The sequence below is a fragment of the Cyrtonyx montezumae genome, unplaced genomic scaffold (assembly GCF_038088225.1).
Source record: "Cyrtonyx montezumae isolate F1298 unplaced genomic scaffold, pur_monq_1.0 scaffold_18, whole genome shotgun sequence".
Classification (NCBI taxonomy): Eukaryota; Metazoa; Chordata; class Aves; order Galliformes; family Odontophoridae; genus Cyrtonyx; species Cyrtonyx montezumae.
The window spans coordinates 847,357-867,529 of record NW_027071914.1 but is presented as its reverse complement, the minus strand read 5'-3'; the positions used below and the strand labels follow the sequence as shown (position 1 = coordinate 867,529).

At 59.1% G+C, this 20,173-nt stretch overlaps 5 protein-coding genes across 5 annotated transcripts in view; 2 read left to right on the top strand and 3 right to left on the bottom strand.

Moving 5' to 3' along the window:
* Positions 1–20,173, top strand: part of LOC136047353 (histidine--tRNA ligase, cytoplasmic) — a 513,020-nt gene that overhangs the window by 27,144 nt on the left and 465,703 nt on the right. The gene's annotated exons all lie outside the window — the stretch shown is intronic.
* On the bottom strand, positions 27–6,140 carry TMCO6 (transmembrane and coiled-coil domains 6). The gene is made up of 12 exons (XM_065734378.1): positions 6,062–6,140; positions 5,845–5,963; positions 5,420–5,529; positions 5,161–5,344; positions 4,259–4,363; positions 3,577–3,662; positions 2,924–3,040; positions 2,333–2,444; positions 2,070–2,244; positions 1,514–1,608; positions 824–991; positions 27–430 (listed from the first exon to the last, which is right to left on the bottom strand). Exons 1-12 carry the CDS (start codon positions 6,138–6,140, stop codon positions 269–271), a joined length of 1,512 nt encoding a protein of 503 aa, XP_065590450.1. The 3' UTR covers positions 27–268.
* Positions 7,752–9,373, top strand: CD14 (CD14 molecule). Its single transcript, XM_065734948.1, has one exon. The coding sequence runs from the start codon at positions 7,752–7,754 to the stop codon at positions 9,102–9,104; it is 1,353 nt and encodes a 450-aa protein (XP_065591020.1). The 3' UTR covers positions 9,105–9,373.
* SLC35A4 (solute carrier family 35 member A4) lies at positions 15,509–16,622 on the bottom strand. Its single transcript, XM_065734376.1, has one exon. The coding sequence runs from the start codon at positions 16,620–16,622 to the stop codon at positions 15,666–15,668; it is 957 nt and encodes a 318-aa protein (XP_065590448.1). The 3' UTR covers positions 15,509–15,665.
* Positions 16,902–17,451, bottom strand: LOC136047344 (SLC35A4 upstream open reading frame protein). The gene is made up of 3 exons (XM_065734377.1): positions 17,405–17,451; positions 17,235–17,333; positions 16,902–17,101 (listed from the first exon to the last, which is right to left on the bottom strand). The coding sequence occupies exons 1-3, from the start codon at positions 17,417–17,419 to the stop codon at positions 16,904–16,906; spliced, it is 312 nt and encodes a 103-aa protein (XP_065590449.1). The 5' UTR covers positions 17,420–17,451; the 3' UTR covers positions 16,902–16,903.

Sequence of the window (20,173 nt, the reverse complement as noted above, 5' to 3'; positions counted from 1 at the left end):
AGCAAATCCGGCAGGGTTTGTACATCCCCTCTGCAGCAACAAGAGCCTTCCTGCACTGGCTGCAGCTCAGCTCTGCACCACACAGTGTGGAGGCACAGGGCAGCTTATGCAATGACAAGGACACCAGGATTGGCATTCCTACACAGCCAGCACTGCTGCGTGCTCTCAGTCTGACCACCCCACCAACCCTCAGGCCATGGCATAGGAGAGGAGGGCACAGAGTGAACAGTTTATTTTTCCTCAGAGCAGGAGGGCAGGTTTATGTCATTTAGGAGAAGGTAGATGATGCAGCAGATGAACTAAATACAGAGGCACCCATTGGCTGCAGGGCCATGTCCAGCAGCACCTGCACCCGCTCCTGGAGTTCTGGGGTGCTCTGGTGCTGCTTGAGGGTCTGGTGCCCTCCTTGCCTGACGAAGTCAACAGCAACCTGTGTGAGGAGCAAGGAGTGAGAGCAGGCTGGCTGCTGCTCCAGGCTGAGGTGCCTGCAGCCTACCCAGTCAGTGCTGGGCCTGGATTCCCCTTGTTCAGCATGAGTCAGGGCTGAAGGGATTCACCAGAGCTCTGCCAGACAAATCCAGCCATACTGATCCCACAGCTGAGTGCACAGAACTTGAAGTAAGGACAAATGAAGCAAAAACAACACCTCCCCCCATAACAGCACTGACTTATAAAGGGGGTGATAAAGGTAAATGCATATTTGGGTGCTGAGGAGCATGGGGAGAGAGAAGGAACAAGTGAAAATAGTCCTGTTTAAATAATAATGCCCACCTACCGCCCTAAGATCTTGTGCTGGGTTCTGGGGCATGAGCCCCAGGCCTACCTCTGGCCAGTGCAGGAAGAGGAGGTACAGCAGCTCCAGGCACTGCCCCACCACCTCCGGATCAGGTACCACGAGAACGTGCAGCAGCAGGGGAAGGGCAGCCTGCTGGTGCAGCTGCTGGCAGTAGGCTGGGCCTTTCTCTGCTATGTTGCACAGCACGGTCAGGACCTACGTGGAGAAGCCATGAGAATGAACAAGCAAGGAATGCTTTGCAAAGAACTCTTCCCCAGAGACCCTGCTAGGTCACTTCTGAATGCTCTTCAAGGGCTTCTCCAACCTACTGAGGAACTTCTCATTTACATGTCCTGCTTTCTCTCAGCAAGATCCCTCTGGAGTGGTGATAACCATACCACCCCTTGGGCAGAGCATTCCCTGAGATCTTCCCTTCGGTTTTAGAGTCTCCCAGAAGGTGGCAGCAGCTTTCCTAGGATCACCCCAGGTGCAGGCAGGCCTGGCCCCAGGTTAGCAATTGTTATGGACTAGCACCAGGCATGGGATCCCTCTGCCAGGATAAGACAGAGGTAGTGACTTCAGAGAGGACACACAATTACATTACCACCACACCAGACTTCCTACAAAGCTGTTGTTACTGTCCCAAACCAACTTCAACCTGAGCACTGCATGCACACGACTCATGTTTGTGAAAGTCCAGAGTTGTCCATAGATCTGGGGCACAAAACAACGCCTTACCAACACGCTCACTGTCTGGGAATGTGGCAGGAGCTGCAGCAGGGCTGGGAGCAAGTCCATAGAGAGCAGAGCAGAGCAGAAGAAGGGCTCGTCAGCTACGATGGGCAGAGAATAAACGTGTTAATAAAATCAAGGCCTCAGTGCAGGAGGGACAGACTCGGTATGTGCTGACTGCTCTTGGCAAGTGTAAGGCATAGTCAGAGCACAAGGACAGAGCAGTTTAGACACACCAGGTGCCAGCACACAGCTGCTACCTGCATCTTACCAAACCCAAAACCTATCCCGGGAACTCAGTCAAGGGGGAAATATGCATGAGGGGAAAAGCCTGGCCAATTCAGGGCCATTTATGCTGTTACACCATAGAAAAGAGCACTTTTCCATCCCAGCATTGCCATCTGTATAATGTGACACCACCTGGCAGTCCCTCAGGGTCTGGCATGCAGCACGGCTCTGCTGGGAAGCTCCTTGTGCATCAACCTCCATGCTTGCCATCGGTCAGGGCAGATCCTGGCAGCAGCAGCTCAAGCTCTGCTTACAGCCTCACAGGGACACTCACCCGTGAGGTTGTTCAGCAGCCAGAGGCTCTCCGGTATGATGAACGGGTGCTGCTGCAGGTAGCAGTGCATGATGATGAACAGGGCAACGAGCAGGCGCTCATCTTGGGGCTGGACTTCACAGCCTGTCTCCTCTGCGAGCAGATTGCCGAGGCACCGCAGAACCGGGCAGATGAGCTTTGACAGCATGAAAGACAACACCTTTCAGTCAGCCCACATCCCCAAAGCAATGCAAAGAAAGGCCAGCATCCTGCCTGTGTCTTACCAGCTCCAGGCCCTCAGAATCGCTTTGGGAGATTACAGAAGCGATGTCACACAAGAACGAGGTAAGAGCAGGTACAGCCCCTAGCGACATCAGCTCCACGTTGGCTGTTTGGCTGCAAAGGAAAACATTATCTATGTAGGTCAGGAAACAACAGCCCTGGTCCTTCTCCAAGTACCCACACGGTCCTTTCCCTTCACTGGGGCAGAGATGGCTGGCACTAGACAGGCTGGATCGGTGGCACTGAGCCAACCCTGCAGCTTGAAGATTCATGGAGCTTGTTCTGGGGAGGGAAGTACACAAACCCAAATGTGGGGAGGCAGTCAAAGGGTTTTCAGAGCACTAGGAACAGCCTTGAGTTTATCATGTTGCCTCCCTGTACATAAACTCATAAATCCTGCAAACAGCACGTGTGTGAAGAGACAGGATATTGGGAATGCACAGGATGGGAAAGAAAATGCTTTCCAAAGGGAAAGGATCCCAGCCCACAACCATGAGCTCCACACAGGCTTGCACTCCAGCCAGCAGAGCCTTTGTGCTTCTGTGTTTGGCTGCCCCCAGGAAACTCAAAATGAGGATAAAAAAAGCATTTACCTACAAACAATGTAGTGGAGGCACCATGCAAACTCCACTGCAGCTCCTGTTCCAAACTTGAGGCCAGAGCAAACCAGTCGAAGCATGTGCTGGGGGAGAATGGAGTCCAGAACCAAGCTGGGATCAGAACAGCAGAGTTAATGGAGGCACTGCCCAGAGCACCAGCAGGACAGATAACAGATGGGAACAGATCAGCCCTAACTGCTAGGCAGCTCCAGGAACTCCTGGAAGAGGCTCTTGGATAAGGAAAGGACTACACCCTTAGCATCACCAAGGCACGATGCAAGGCTCTCCAGGCAGTGGTAGCTCCTGGGGGCACTCAAACACCTTGGCTGCAGACACATTTTTGGCACTGGGGGCTGTCAAGCTGATCTTTTCCAAAACCAGAGAATTACAGCCAGAATTTCCCCACTGGCCTACCCTGTTCAACACTGTCCTTTACTGAAATACCAAAGCTATCCACTCAGATTAAGCTGAGAGAAAAGAATCAAGCCTGGCACCCTGATCTGCAAAACAGCCTCCGTAGTTCAGCAGGAGACTGTTCTGAATTATTAACATCACCGGGATGGGAAATGTGTCATTGTCCCTGGCATGCAAATACCACACAGGGCCCCAGGGCACACGCTGGAGCAGGGTATGAAGCTTGGACTCACGGGACAATCTCTGTTGGGGCTTCCTTGGCTTGGAGGAGCTGTGACAAGACGTAACCCAGGCCTTCCAGCACAGCCTCATGTGGGGACTGCAACCGAACAGAAGAAAGGTGACACCCAAAGCAGAGCCAGGAAGGCCCAGGGCACCAGCTGCATGCCAGTGAAAGGGCAATGCCTTCACATAACACAAGCTTCCACAGGAGCAGACTGGAGCGGTCAGCTCAGGCCTCATGTGAACAGGCTATAAGCTGAGCTGTACTCCCCCCCCCACCCAGATTCACAGGGGCTGTGGTTATAGGGATTCAAGAGCCAAACATGGCCACAGTGCTGCTCTGCACACTTAGATCTGCAGGTGGCAGCCCTGCTCACTGTGTTGGCCTCCTAAACCTGCTGGGCCCAAATGCACACAGGGAAGAAGCCTGCAGCTCGCTGTATTAAAAAATATCTGCAAGTGGTGATGAAGATGATGGACATGAGATGTTCAGCTGGAGAGGGGTAACAGGTGGTAACCTGAGCCCCCAAAAAGCAGCACAGGGAGCCCAGCGGAGACCTCTGCCCACAAGTGGACAGCCCTGTGCAGAAGGGTTTCTACTCATCTGGAAGGAGGGCTGGAAATTCAGTGTATGAAGGGTCTAAGAAGACATCTCTTTATGGGAAAGGGCATGGGAAGAGCTACTTCACCCACCTGGATGCAGGATGCCAGCACTGGAATGATGCCCTGAGGCAGAAGTTTCTTCCTAACAACTTCGCTTTCCACTACCAGGTTGCCCAGTGTGTACAAACACAGCTCCTGAAACACACCTGAGAGCAGGTCATTCCCTCCAGAGCTCCCCGGCAGGAACGCAGAGTCACCCAGAGCAGCCAGCAAGGCCTCTGGGTCCACGCAAGCCTGACCACGCTCTGCCTGAGCAGGGCACAGACTGACTCCAGAGGGGGAAGCACAGATAGGAAAGGCCAGCAATACCTAGCTACCCCCATTCCCAGCAGAGCTCAGCCTTCCCCTCCAGTGCTGTGGTCTCTGCAGGGACCTCCCGGTGCCGCTGCACTGCCCACCTCCAGCCACAGCTTCTGCGGGCACCGCCAGGTCCAGCCTGCTGCTGGAGCCAGAGCCCTGCAGCCCCCACTTCCACAAACAGCCTGCAGCTGCAGGGGGCTCACGGGGCTACACAGAGGAGCTCAGTGCAGCTGAGGTAAGCTGCGGTATGTTGGGCTGTGTCACAGCACGATGTGGGAATGTTCAGCTTGGCACTAACAGGGTTATACCTGAGTACCACCCCGCACCAGCCCAGGAGCAGTGACACTGGTCAGGCTGGGGCAAGGGCACAGGGCGGGCTAGGAGTGCCAGGCTGGGTTTGGGACGGGGGCCTTCACACTTGTGCATTTTCAACACTGGGCCACACAAAACCACAGCTGCCCTGGACCAGCACTGGGGGCGGTCCTGCTCCACAGGGAAGGGAATTCCAGAGTGTCCCTTCCAATCAGCACTTCCAGATGAGCCGCAGCAGGTTCCAGCCAGTCCTCCCAGCACCTAATTGCTACTGGAGGCTGACTGGGAGCTAGAGAGGGGAACGTGAACACAGACCTTACCATGAGCTCGACGCTGTGTCCCGAGAGGTAGGTGAGGAGGTAGGAGGTGACGGGCACACATGCCTCAGCCACGGCGGCATCACTGGAGTGGGACAGCTCATGCAGGCAGCGAGCTGCCTCCAGCTGCACGTCGGGCAGGCTGCAGGTGAACAGCCCGACCAGCGTCCGGACAGCACCGTCCAGCCTGCAGGCACAGCACCAGGACGTGTGGCACCTGCATGAGAGGGAAAGCGGCCCTGCAGGGCCAGGCTGTGCTCACCTGACAAACTCCTGCTGCGTCTCCTTGCTCTGCAGCGCCCGGCGGAGGCATCTCAGCCATCTCCTCCGATCCTCAGCACCCCTCTGCACACCTCTGAGCAGCTCAGAGACCTGTCCAGACATCGGCGCCAGGTGACCTTCGTGCAGCACCAGGGTTAAGCTTCACCCCGGAGCCAAAGACACCTGGGACACAGCTCAGGTGCCCACAGAGATGGTTCCCAGAAGCGGGAAGGTCGGAAAAGCCCTTTAAGATCATCGAGGCCAACCCCAACCCGCCCACTATGCCCACTTCCCTCAGCACCTTATCCGGAGCACCTCCCGGGCAGCCCGTGCCACCGCGTTACCGCTCTTCCAGAGAAGAAACGTTTCCAGATCCCCGACCCGACCCGACCCGACCCACCGCCGCTGCGAACATCCCGCGCTCACCTCGCCCCGCAGCACGGGGTCCGCCGCATCCTCCGCCGCATCCCGCCCGCTCTCCGCCCCGTCCTCCCGCAGGAGCCGCTTGCTGATCAACTGCTGCTCCCGCCGGGCCTTGCGGAGCGCTGCGGGCAGAGCGGCACGGTCCGAACCCGGAGATCCGAGCCGGGCCGGCCGCACCCCGAACCCTCCCCCCGCCGCCCCCCGCGTGCCGGCCCCCCACCTGCTTCCCGCTCCCTCCGCCGCACCCGCAGCTCCTCCGCGCCGCCCCCGGGCCCGGCCCGGCCCCGCTGCCCCCACATGGCCGCGGTAGGAGCGCCGAGGCGGAGCGCGGCGCCGCGTGACCGGATCCGGCCCTCCCGGTGCTCCACGCCCTCCGGGCGGCGGCGGCGCGGGGTTGGGGGTGGTGATCGTGGGAGCGTGGAACCGTGGGTGTTGGAAGGGGCCCCCTAAGGCCACGCAGTCCGCGCCCACAGCTCCGCCGGGTGCTCGGAGCCCGTCCCGCCGCACCTTGGCTGTCTGCAGGGCACCCCGTGCCAGTGTCCCCCTGCCCTCATTGCAGAGAACGCGGCCGCTCTGTTCGTGCCAGGTCCCCGCGGTCGTGCCCGGGGAGGGGAACGGCCCACGGTTCCGCGTGGGGGGCAGCGCTGTGCTGTGAGAGTGGAAGGGGCGTCGCGGGATGGAAGGGAAAGCAGCGCAGAGCCCCGCGGCCTGAGAGCTGCGGGGGGATGAAGTGGAGCGAGCTTTCCCGCGGTGTCGGTGGCCGTCCTCGTCCCGCGTGGGGCTCGGGACACCGGCACACGCGCGAGGTCCCCCTCTGCGCGCAGAGCGCCCCGAGGTGCGGCCCTCTGGGTCAGCCCTCGATGGAGGGACGCGAAGCAGAAGTGCTCGCCCGCTTCTTCCCACGGCACGGCTGCCCCGTCCCACTCAGGAAGCGGCTGGGACCGGGAGCCCGGCGGCACAGGCGATGCTGTCTGCCCGCTGCGCTGAGACAGCGGGAGGGGCCGGTAAACAGCAGAGCGGGGCAGGACGGAGCTGAAAAGTGCCGCCGGGGCTGGGAGGCACCTGCGGCACTGCGGGTGCGGAGCTCTTGGCAGCAGCTGGAGGAAGCACCGCGGGGCACGGAGCGCCGTGCCGGAGCTGCCCGGTGAGACCTGCGGCGGGGCCGCGAACGGGGCCCCCCCGGGGGGGGCGGAGGGCGCGGGGAGAGCTCCGACCCCGGGGCTTTGTGGGGCTCACGGGGAGGGCTGGGGCTGCTCTGGGCTGAGGCGGGCGGAGAGCTGGAGCGGAGCCCCGACGGCTCCTTCCCACCGCTCCTTTGGCGGAGCTGAGTCAGCGCGTACTCGGGGTCTCGGGCATACTTCTGATTTCTGCTCCCGGTAAGAGCGTGCTGTTAAACCGGTCTGCAGAGTGGTGCCGGTGAGGGTGTACGGACATCCTCAGAAATGATTTTCTGCTCTCCCCTTGGGGCTGCTAATGGAAAGTTCCCTGGATCAGCAGAAGGAAAATATGAAGCCCTCTTTTGCAATTTCCTGCCCCAGATTGCACGGAAACAAACAGAGCCGTGGCTGTCCCGTGCTTTGCTCAGACCAGCAGCTTGGGCTCCACTGTGCAATAGCTCAGCACTTCTCATTTCTCCAAATTCATAAGGTTTTCCGGCGGCTTGTGAGCAGCACCCAGCAGCGGTGTGTGCCATCTCCAGCCCTGCTCCCACTGAGAGCTCCTTCTGTGCTCAGATCAGTGCCACGCAGGAGTGCAGCGGGGCATCGTGCTGATGACTGCACAGGGTTGGCAGTGCAGCACCCACCGGCTGCAGGAGAGCTGCTGAGGGAAGCGCGTGGTCCATGAGGGTCGCTGTGCAGGGCTGATCTGGCCGCCCCACTCACTGCCGTCTCCTTCCCAGGCTGCTAGCCATGCACAGGGCCGCTCTGCTGCTCCTGGCACTGGGGCTGCAACAGACCAAGGGCCGGTGTTTCTTCAACCGCACACAGGAGTACTGCCTGTGCTACAGGCTGACCCAGCAGAGTGCCGGGAGCATCATCCAGTGCCTCGCCGCCTCCACCGTGGAGTTCCAGGGGGGAGACCTGGAGAAATATGCTGACTTCCCTATCGAGGACCTGGACAGCACCATCAAAAACCTTGAACTCCTGGAAATCAAAAAGATCATTTTTTCGGACCTTCTGGTTCCTGAAGTCCTCCTGGCCCGCGTCCTGCAGATTATGTTTGACAGCTGCAGCTTCGTGGAGAGGGGCAGCTGGGCCTTGCCCATCACGTCGCTGCACTTCCACAACGTGACGGTCACCGCAGTGGTGGGACACAAGCAGGACCTGTCCCCACTCAGCTGCTGGCTGGGAGCCCTGCAGGAGCTGTCGGTCACCGCCTCGCACCTGGCCACGCTGCCCTGTGCCGTGGGCCGGGTGCTGGGGGCCCTGCACTCGCTGGACCTGGCACATAACAGCCTGGGGGACGACAGCCTGGCTCCTGCCTTCTGCCAAGGGGCCTTCGTGCAGCTGCAGGTGTTGAGCCTGCGGCACAACAACCTGACGTCGTACCGTGGTGTGTGTGATGGTGTGCGGCTGCTGGGCAAGCTGCAGCACCTGGATCTCAGCCACAATGCGCTCACCACCGGCACGCCTTCGTCCTCCCCCTGCCAGTGGCCAGTGTCCCTCCGCATCTTCAACTTGTCCAGCGCCGGCTTGGACGAAGTGCTCACACCTCTGCCCCCCGATCTGGAGGTGCTGGACCTGAGCTCCAACCACCTGCACATGGTGGACATCTCCCTGCGCTCTCTGCAGGCGCTCTTCCTCAGCAGCAACGAGCTGCAGGCCATGCCGGCCGTCAGGGGCTGCCCCGCGCTGCACACCCTGCACCTGAACAACAACCTGATCGCAGAGCTGCCGCGGGACGACGTGCTGCTGCTGGAGCACCTGCGCGACGTGGCCGTGGCCGGGAACCCCTTCAACTGCACCTGCACCGGGGCCGGGGCCATGCAGGCGCTGGCGGCCTTGGGGTTCCTGGGGCAGGGCTGGCCGCAGGGCTACGTGTGCCACACACCTGCCCGCTACCAGGGCATGCTGCTGCGGGACGTGCCCACCTCCGTGCTGCAGTGCAACCCCGCTGCTGTGCTGGCTCCTGTGTGCACGGGGCTGGCACTGCTCTGCGTGGCTGTGGCCGCAGGGCTGCTGTGGGTGCGAGGGGCACAGCCCCGGGGGCTGTGTGGATTGGGGCGCCAGGATGACGCTTGCAGTACTGCAGAGCACTTGTAAGGGCTCTCTTGGTGTCCCACACCACAGTTCCCTGTGGAACAGGGCTGTGCCCAGCATCATCTCACTTCCCAGCACAAATTTTGGAAATCTTCTTAGGAGAATTAAGGGTGGAAAAGAGCTCCTCAGATCATCTAGTCCAACCCATCTCACCGTGTCCCCAGGTGCCACATGTACACGTTTCTGGAACACCTCCAGGGTTGGTGACTCCACCACCTGCTGGGCAGCCCATGCCAATGTATTGCCACTCTTTCTGCGAATAAATGTTTCCAAATATCCAACTTGATGCTTCCCCTGCTACAACATGATGCTGCCACCTCTCATCCTATCACAGTTAACTGGGAGCAGAGGCCATCCCCCCCCCACAGCCTCCTATCTCAGAGTTGCAGAGAGCGATGAGGTCTCCCTGTGCCTCCTCTGCTCCACACTGAACAGCCCCTGTTCCCTCAGCCGCTCCCCATAGGAGCTGTGCTCCAGACCCTCACAGCTCGGTACCTTTCTCTGCACACACTGCAGTGCCCCAATGTCCTTCTTGCAGTGAACAGCCCAACACCGAGCGCAGCACTCAAGGTGCATCCTCGCCAGCACTGACACCAGCACTTCACCAGGGTGACTGCTCCCTGCTCCTGCTGGCCACGCTACTGCTGACACTAGCCAGGATGCTGCCGGCATTCTTGGCCACCTAGGTACAGTGCTGGCTCACAGCTGTCACCTAACTGCCCCCATCCTTTTCTCCCATGGTATGGAGAAGGAGAAGGGGGCTGTTGGGGTTGGGCAGCACTCGTGTTCTGTCTTCCCATTAAAATCTGCTCCCTGGCTTTGTTGGTGTCACCTTTTCATGCTCTGTGTGTGTCGGCCAGCTGGGCAGGAGGTGAGGGGGTGTAGCATGCAGGGATGCTGGGGCTGGGTGCAGCCATGGGCACCGTGGGGCCACAATACCTGCCCACTGCTGTCAGCATGCATGACGTGGGCAGGTGTGTACAGTATCTGTGTTTGCACCCTGGGGTTTGTGCTGGGAATTGGGAGCAGCATTTCCACCCAAAAGAGCAGGAAGGAAAGTCCCTGTGTACTGGAATTCACTGACCCTTATCAGTCCCTCTCTGCTCCCAGTGGACCCATGGGGCTGTTCCCCCATCTACACCCAATGGCTCACATCCCATCTGGCACTGCTGTTGTGTTGGATGTTGGGTTTGGCTCAGGGCAGGAGCAGCTCTGTCACCTCTGTCACCTTTATAGGGAGTGGTGGCAGATAGAGGCATGCGTGCCTGCTTCCACTGCAGTGCCAAGGGCAGGGCCTGGGACCTCTCTCCTGCCCCCTCAGCCTGAATTTCCACTGAACAGAACTCCCCAGCTCCATTTGAGTACTCTTGGTATGACCATTCTCCAGGAGGCGTGAGCCTGTGGGCTGTGGCTGCTTCTTGCCCCTGGATAATGTCCGAGGTGCCTCATCCCAGGCCTGCCTAGCGCCGTGCACACAACTGAACCCGATCACCATCAATAATGCACAGAAACATGATCCCCTGTGCAGCCCAATCCCTGCCCTGTGCTGGGTGCTGAGCCATGGACGCTGTGGAGGTGAGGGCACTTTGCAGGTGCCTGGGGGGCTCTCCCCTGGTTTTGGGGTGGCCCCCGGGGCTCATCTGGCTCCCGGTGGTACTTGGGGCAGGAGCTGGGTTGTGCCATGCATGTGTCCCCGCCAGCTGAGCAGGAGGTGTGCATACGAGCGGCTGTGGGACTGCAGCAGGCAGCAGGTGGGGCTGGGAGCAGCAGCTGTGCTGGGGTGCAGAAGCGGGGCGAGCGCGACCTCCCCTTCACCTTCGTGGTGACCTTGAGCACTGTGGTCACTGTGAGAGGGCTCAGGGAAAATGGGAAGCCCTGGGACCTGGCCCCTGGCTGCTGGGGGTACAGGGAGCAAAACTGGGGCAGGTGGGGTGACCCCTCTCCATGCTTGCTGTTTTCAGGGGAGAGCAGGGCAGCTGGCGGCAGAGACCCCCTGCAGCTGCTTCTTGCAGAGAAGGAGATCCAGGTAAGAGTGGCCGAGGTGGGGGCACTGAGGAGTCAAGTGTTCCTGGGCCTCAGATGGGAGGAGGGAAGGGGTGGGGGTCTCGCCCTCTCCTCTGTGCCACACTAACCAGCAGCACCCCAGTGTGCCCAGTCCTTCCCTTGACCTGCACTGCTCATACTGGGGGGAAGCTGAACATCTTCACCTTCACTCCTTCATGCCAGGAGAGCTGCTTGACTGTTGATGACATCTTTCACTTGGATGCAGGACAGGTACTACGGGCCCCATGTCCTTCTGCAGCTCTGTGCCCAGCCAGACAGTGCTGGCTACCCCTGTTGGCTCTTCGGGTGTGCTCAGGTCCTGGGGCTTGTCCTACACTCAGCTCTGAGTGTCCTACACTCAACTGCTGTTTCTCATCCCTCCCCGTCTCCTCCTGGTGTTGGGTTGTGGCTCCTTGCTGCAGCATGCTGCCTGTGCCATCCCTGCTGTCCCATGCCATCCCATCTTTGCCATGTTATCTGCTCCATGCCAATGCCCTGTGCTGGGCCATCTACACTGTCCTGTTTGTTCCATGCCACTCTTTCTCTGCTACGTACCTCTCCTACCAGGAGAAGGTCTTGGAGATGGCAAGACCCCAGCTGGCTCTGCTGCCCCTTGGATACAGTGTGTCCCTGATGCTGTGGGACCCAAACGGCCCTGGGACCCAGCTGCCACTGCAGGACATCATCTGGCAGGTGAGGGCATGGGGAATGGGTGCAGAGACCTCTCTGGGCTCCAGAGTCCCAACCTGGTGGCACAGGCATGGAACAAAGCCATGGCTACCAAGAACCAGCAGCTCTCAGCTTGTCCCCAGGTGATCGACAACGTTTTTCAAGAGCTGGAGGCATCAGGGAGCAATGCACAGCACCTACTGACAGCCAGCCTGGTTCAGGTATGATGGCAGCAGGGCTGGTCAGGATGGGCTGCTGTGGGCTAGAGTCTCCATTCTGCTGCCAGTCCCATGTGCTGGGGCCTTTGGAACTCAGTTTTCTTACCTCTGGGTTCCCCAGAAGTAGGAAGCCTGTGCAAGAGCTCTGCACAGCCCTATAGGGTTCCCAGGGGTTTGGCTTTCCCTAGTCTGGTACTGGAAGTGACCCTGATGCACTCCATTCCCAGTTCTTGCCCCTGCATGGACACGAGCAGCCTGGGGCCCCCGTGGGTGTGGGTTGCCAGCAGCCCCCTCCTCCTGCCCTGCATCTAACACTGCCCCATTCCAGGTCTGTGCTGAAGGCAAAGCCTGGGACCTGCTCCGTCCTGACGGCCGAGCCCTGCACATGATGGACATCACTCCTCTGGGCCTGTAGGTAGCTGGAGCACAGGGGCTGGCACCCCAGCACCCATCATGTACATGGACCTGGCCAAGGGAACACAGTTCTCTGTGTTCACTCTCATCTCTCTGCTTCTAGGATGGTAGAGCAGGCAATGGAGGTCGCCGTGCCCAATGCCCAAGCTGCTATCAGCATCTACACGTGGGGGATAGGGGCTGCCCTGGCTGCTGGACCCTCAGCCACGCAGGGGTGGGGGACTCAGCTGATGCCTCAGGTGGGGATTGTGGCACCACGCAGTGCCACTCACCCAAGCCTCTCCCCAGGGCCTGCAGCCTCTTCACCCTCACCGTGGAGCAGCAGCTGGAGGGCGGCAGGCACCGGCGCTCGGCTCTGCGCATTCTGGCATCCCCAGGAGCCGGTCCTGAGCTGTATGTACAGGACCTGCAGCTCACCCCGGTCCTGCCATCACACTCTCAGCTCCATGCGCTCATCCCTCTCGTGGGTGTTTTGGCAGGGCTCCTTACCCCATGCTCCAAGCACCAGGCACAGGGGCGCTGCCCTGGATTGTGGAGTGGCTGCTGGAGGGGAACAGCCTCACCTTCCTGCTGCTGTGCGTGACTCTGCCAGGTAGCACTGGGACCACGAGGTCCCTGCCAGCAGCTGTGCTGTGCCAGCCAATGGACATGGCATGGCTGCTGCCCCAGCACCCAGGGCTTGCTGCTTCCCCAGACACCCCCACAGAGCAGATCCGGGCAGCCCTGGCGCTGGCTGAGCAGGTGAAAGGGCTGAATAAATCGGTGTCCCCCACACACTGGGATCCCACACGGGAGGTGGCAGCACAGCGGGAGAAGATCCGAGGGCTGCGGACAGAGCTGCGGGCAGCAGCAGGCCGCCCTGAGCAGCAGAGAGCGGCGGTGCGGCTGCAGAGAGCCCTGCGGGAGCTGCAGGTGGGGAACACTCCTGGACACCCCATGGCACAGCCAGCCCCAGGGCAGCACCAATCCCCAGCTGGATGAGGTCAGGTGTCCCAGGCCCCTGTCTGCACTGTGGCAGTTTGGGTGGCACGTGCTCATGCCTGGAGCTCCCTGCCACCCCCAGTCCTTTTCCAGGTGCTGAAAAGCCAAAGGTGGGAGAAGAAGCAGGCAGTGACCAGGGTGTTTGAGACAAAACAGGTGCAGCAGCCCAGCACCAAGGTGGGTACAGATCAGGCACTGCCCACCTCCCTCGGGACAACCTGGGCACAGAAGTAGCACCGAGGCCTGCTGCCCCCATTACGTTCCCTGCTCCCACAGGACCCGACCTGTGCAGGGAACACAGCGCTGACTCAACAGCCTGGGACCCAGATGTCCCCAGATGGTGCCAGACTGGAGCAAGCAGGAGGTCAGGAGCAGGGGATGGGTATGCCCCCTGCCTGGAGGGCTGAGGTGGGCAGGAAGCGTTGCCTACATCACATCCTTCTCATCCACAAGCATCAGAGCCCAGTGAGAGCTGCCAGGCAGGGACCAGACAAACCCCAGGGAGCGCAGGGGAGGGTGTGATGGAGGAGCCACGGGCACTGACTGGGGACCACATGGTGAGTGAAACCCCACGGGGTCTTTGCCCAGAAGCAGCTCAGGTCCCCCTGCACCCAGCCCCTCACTCACTGTGCACCCCATGGCCCTGCCTCTGCCAGGCAGGGAGCCAGCAAGAGCCATGCCCATCTGTGGAGGTTGGACACTTCCTGGCTGAGGCCCAGAGGCAGCAGCTGCAGGCTCAGCACCACCTGCTCCTCCAGCAGGAGCTGCGGGACAGGGCAGCACCAGGCCAGGATGTGAGCATGGGAGGAGAGCCTGACAGGACAGGGTGGGAGAGGTGGACCTGTTGGACTCCGGGCTCCCACAGACACCCCAGTGCTGCCCTGTCCTCATCTCTGTCCCTGCAGCAGGACACAGCTCGCTTGCAACAGGAGGTGGCCACACTGCATCTGAGCCTGGAGGCAGCATGCAGGGAGCGTGAGGCAGCCAAGCAGCATCTGAAAATGCTACTGCAGGGCCACCAGCAGGAGATGCAGGCCTGGATGCGGCACCTGCAGCAGGTGGGCACAGAGGGCTAGGGACCAAACCACAGCTGCTCTGCTCACAGTGGCCAGGTTAGTACCGGGGGCTCTACATACCCCCGCAGGTGCTTCAGGACCAGCGGCGCCAAGAAGGGGAGCGGGCAGAAGCACTGCAGCAGCGGTACCAGACACTGCTGCAGGAGGTGCTGCAGGATGCCATGGTGCTCTCCACACACAGCCAGCAGCTGCAGGAGGCCAGAAGACACAGCTCAGCTGATGCCACCACGCAGACACCCTGAGCCAGAGTCCCCAAGCAGTGGGGACAGCCACCCTGACAGCAAGGGTGGGCACTGGCCCCTCTGATCCCAGGGCTGCTGCCAATAAAGCAAGCACCCCCTCACCAAGGAGGGTCAGGCTCAGATGTGTCACTGAACAGGGCAGCACAGGGCTCTGCCAAGTGAAATGGACATCTTCCTGCAGGGAAGACAAACACACACACACATTGTTAAACCACAGCTTTAATAACCGTACCGGAGCCAGCAGTGATTTCTGCCCACCAGGAATTAACAAGTCACAGAACACATGCACCTGAATTTGTGTTGTTTCCTCTTCAGAGAGCAGACAAGGCTCCCCTTAAAATCCCTCTCCACAGAGGTGGAAAGCAATGCTGTGCCCAGAACAAATGGGAACCAAGGACACCAGACCTTCAACCAGCGTCTGGAATACTGCAGAGGAAAGGTTTGAGAAGCCCCCAGCCACAGTGCAAGGCTCTCCAGACAGCAACACGCTGCTCTGGCAGCAGGGCTGGCTGCAAGCTCATGAGCAGTGCACCAGGGCCAACCCTGCAGCAGCTTTTAGTGGCACTGAGGACAGGTGTGTGCTTCGGTGTGCGGGAGATGGAGGAAAACAGCTGAAGTGTGACATGCCATATGACAAAGGGCTCAGGAACCACTCCAGAGCCTGGGCTTACTGGATAAAAAGGCACCCCTCAGAATGGAGCACGGCCCAGGCAGGGTACTCTCCCCCTTTCCTGGGCAGGAGAACACTGAGCAAAGCCCTTTAGGTCAACAAAAACTCATATTGAGCCACTCTGCCTTCTCCCTCAAACAAAAGGGTGGAGAAGCACCACTGCACCCAATACTAGGCCCAGCAGAGGCAAGGAACACCCCTGAGTAACAACTAAAGGCCGCCCTGGTATACACAGGGCAGGGAGGCCACAGCTATGTCACCCCATAGTACAAGTGAACAGCAAGGCCAATGCATGAGACAGCAATGAAGAAGAGGAGGGTGAGCTGCAGGTTGAAGAGGGTAACAGACAGCAGTGCATTGACCAGGATGGAGCAGGAGATCACAAAGAGCCTGGTGATGTTACTGCTGTGTTTCATGACCACGGACATGATCAAGCCATTCAAGGCCTGGCTGACCACAATCACCAGCACCCAAGAGGAAAAGCCCTCCAAGAAACCTCTCTCCATGCCATTCCAGAAGTGGCCAACCAAGTTGATCAGGACCCCAAAGAAATAAAGGAAGAGGTTCTGAAGGTTGAGGGGCAGCGCCTGGGTTTTCAGGATAGCTTCTGTGTAGACAGCAGACAAGCCTGATATCAGGCAGTACACTGAGATCAACAACAAGCCCACCAGCGTGATGTGCAGCTGCATTGCAGAGGGGCTGCCAGAGTCCTGTGGGTCCTTCAAACCCCCGAAGCTGTAGCTCACCCCAGCAGCCATCAGCAGGAAGAGTGCCAGCCACTTGCGTGCGCTGAGTCTTTGGTGTAGAAAGAGGCTGTAGAGGAGTGCGGTGCTGACTATCTTCAAGTTACTCAGGATCTGGTAGGTGCTGGGATCCATGAAGAGCTGCATGTGAACCACAAGGTTGTTGTTCGCAGCATAGAGCAGGGCAGAAAGGGCAAAGGGAACGACATGATGCCAGGACACTGCAACTCTGAGCAGCTGCCGGTCCCAGGTCAGCAGGAAGAGGAGGGACAGCACCAGCTTCGTCAGCTCGATGAGAACCACCACGGACGATGAGCTGAAGGGGATCGTGCCATCCACCTTGCACAGGGTGAGGAGGGGAGCGTGCGAGCCATATATGGCCACAGAGGAGAGCAGCATCAGCCCCCAAAGCCCCCGCAGCTTAGGGCTGAGCGGGGCGCCAGCAGCTTTCCCAAACGCACCCATCTTCAGGCAGCAGCACAAAAGGCAAGGCCATACAGACTCCCACTTTGGGATACTCAGAGACCAAACGCCACGAATTTAATGAGCCTGACTACACCAGGACGTTACCTGCTACATTCCCCACGCAGCAGAAGGGAACGGCTTCGCTCTTCCTTAAGGAGAGCAGCAGGAGCTTCCCCCAGGCAGCACCACACGCTCCGGGCACGGCCGAGCTGCAAGGGAAGGCTGGTGGCACACCACGCTGTGCCCCCCAAAAGCACGCCGGGCCAGGCCGGGCCACCCCTCTACTCCCCTCCTTTCCGCAGCGAGCTGAGGCAGTCCCGCACCGTCTTCTCCACGTCGGGCACGGCGTAGTTCTGCGCAGCGTAGATGCCGGTGCACGTCCCCACGGCGAAGCCCAGCACCGCCGAGAATCGCAGCTTGGCCACCAGGTACCCGGCCACGAAACCCTTCAGGAAGGGGGAGGCCAGCAGCGAGCCGCCCTGCGGGGCACAGCGCGTCAGGGTGCGGGGCACAGCGCGTCAGGGTGCGGGGCACAGCGCGTCAGGGTGCGGGGCACAGCGCGTCAGGGTGCGGGGCACAGCGCGTCAGGGTGCGGGGCCCGGCCCTCCTCACCTGCCCCACACCAGCGTGCACCTCGTCCTCCACGCGCCGCTGCAGTCTCTCCAGCTGCCCCTTCAGCACGGCCAGGTCCTTCAGCTTGGGCAGCGAGTCCTGCGGGGACACACAGCTGCAGGCGAACCCGCAAAGCGAGCCCACAGAGCGCAGCACGCCGCCCTACTCACCTTGTCGTCCGCCATGCTGCCGCCGCCCCGCCCCGCACGCGGGAGCACCGCCCTGCGCACCGCCATGTTGAGGCGGGGCGGTCTGTATCGGGGCGCCATGTTGAGGCGGGGCGGTCTGTATCGGGGCGCCATGTTGAGGCAGGGCAGCGCGGCCCGGCCTGTGCTGGTGTCCTTTGTGATGGCTGCGGTAACTGGTGTGCTCTCAGCGCTGCACAGGCCGGAGCCGAAACGGGGCTGAGCGCAGGGAAGGGCCTGCAGCGCTCCTGCTCGGGCTGAGGGATGTGGTGTCCTTCAGGGCCCGGTGGCCATGAATGGACCGCACAGGAACTGATCCGTGTGCCGCTGCAGCTCCCAGTGCTACAGCAACTTTTGTTCTCACACAGGCAGTGGGAGCAGGCAGGGTCTCCTATTTCCAGTATATTTTCTGTATGTTTGTATTCAAACGGTAATAATGATTTTTTGGTGGTTGTATAGCTCTGTAAATGGAACACAGCGATGTGAGTAGCTGAAGTACTTCTGGCACAGTGTACAAGGTGAGATGAGGGAACTGTGTGTGAAGGGAAATAAAGGAGCCCGGGGACTTGAGAGGAAAAAGAGCAGTGGGTAGGGGTGTAGGTGCTCCCTCCAGCCCTCCAAGCGCAGGAGCTGAGCGACGAGCAGGGCACGGGTGTTGTCCTTCTGCAAACAAAGGTCTCTTGCCGTGGATTAAACACAGAGAAGTACTTCGTTTCAATTGTGGCTCTTCAGATTTTGTTCCCAAGAGTGGAAATGATGCAGCATGTTGCTCTGGTGTGGTGCTTGTTCAGCATTTCCTGTTGTAGGTCACCAGCAGGGGATGTGCAAGCTGCTGGGAGCTGAGCAAGCTGGTGGGCACGAATGCGCTTGCAAGCGTGCTTCCCCCCTGTTTTTATTTTGTCCATGGATTAATGAAGTGAAATCAAGTTACTGCTCCATCTGTGGGGCTGTCCAGAAAAACAAGTGCAATTACCCTTTCTGCTGGAAGCATCACAAGATGGCCCCAAACAGCTGGTCACAGGCTGGGCAAGGTATCAGCTATCCAACAGCAACAAATGCCCATCAGGACAAAGTGTTCTCTGAGCAGTGCAGACACTGAGAGCAGACACTAGGGAAGAGTGTGGCTTGCTTCATCCTGCCTGGCAGGTCTAGTACTGGTTTGCCCAGTTTTGCAGAGAAAAACAAGAGGAATTGAACTAGAGGATCTTTTAGACCATTCACAGTACCTATAAAGCTATTTTCTTCGTGCAGAGAGAAAGGTTTGATGCAATGTATTTCATTCTGTACAGCTGTAAGGGACCTGAAGAAGCCCCAGACAAGCTCAGATTTTTCTCACAGCAGAGTGAAAAACTGCAAGGACCCCTATGAAAGCACATGAAAATCAGCAGCCACTCAAGTGGGTACTGGAGTCCCATGCAGATGTCTGCTTTCACCTGTAATTTTATAAAAATGGGATAGGGTTTTACTAGTGCAGTGAGCAGGACATGAGATCACACAGAGGGCTGCCCTCAATCTTCCTGTTTCACCATGGTTAAAAGCTAGCCATGATTTTGAGAGAAAGGCTTCTTTTTCAGTGAAGGACAGTCAAGGAGGTGCCTCATCCCCTACACACTCACACAGTGATTTGTTAGTGCCTGACTTGGCCATGCATGGCTCAGCATCCTGCTGTCCCTTGGCACTCAGGCTGGTTCACCATGAAGGTGACATTGTCTTTCAACTTGTGCTATGCTGAAACACCTTCAGGAGGCTTCATACCTGGCACCTGCTTGTTTTATGTGTGGGTATGGTTTTCTGGAGATGAGAAGGGACTGGTGTCACAGGGGTGCACTGAGGAGGGAGAATGGATGGAGTGGGACCTGACCCCTTTAAGATGGCAGTGCCCATATAGGTGGACCTATAGCAAGTCGGTCTGGTGTCACTGTGAGCCCCTGCAGTGCCACCTTGCTTCTGTGGTGCTCCCAGCACTGCTTATGCACTGGGGCTGGCTGCAGTGACTCCTCTGGAGCTGGGCAGCCTGGCAGCCAGCTCAGCTTGTAGCATTCCTGGTCACTCTGTGAGGGCTGCACCTCTTAACGTTTTGCTGCTTCCTTTAGCACCCAATAACTCCCTGCCATCAATTGGCAGCTTGCTCTACAAGGCCAGGCTCCCTGGCGGGCTCCACGCACAGCTGGCCCTGTCCATAGCCCCTGGCACACCTTTCCTCATGGAGCCTGCCCCACAAAAGGCTCGTGCAGGACCCGCTGAGCCAGCACCAGCCTTCCAGCAGCTATTCCACACCATGCTTCTGGAAGGATAAGCAAGTGCAGGCAGTGCCTTTGGGACTGATGTAGAACTGTTTTATCAACCTGCCTTTAGAAAGTGAAAATGTTCTTGCACAGCATGGAGCAGCACCTTGGAGACCCACTCTTCACTTCTAACCAAATGCTGGTTTTGGTGTTGGAAAATATCTGCAGAGACCGCTTCAGTCCTCCAGTTGCCCTTGCTGGGAGCCCTAAGCTGGAGAGCTGGCTTTTGAGACAAAGGGGTGGAAGCTGTCCTTGAACTCCAAGAGGCCAAGGTCCTACTGTAAGAAAAGAAAAGCCTTTAGTGGCCATTCCCAGCCAACCACTGCAGCAAATCTTGGAGTGCTGAGATCTGAAGGCTGGAAGCACCTGTCTGACCCACAGAGCCGTGTCCTGGGAGCACACAGCAGCTCGAGGCAAGGAGGAGAAACATCCTGTCTCTGTCCTTCCCAGCACACAGCTGCTTGCAGTA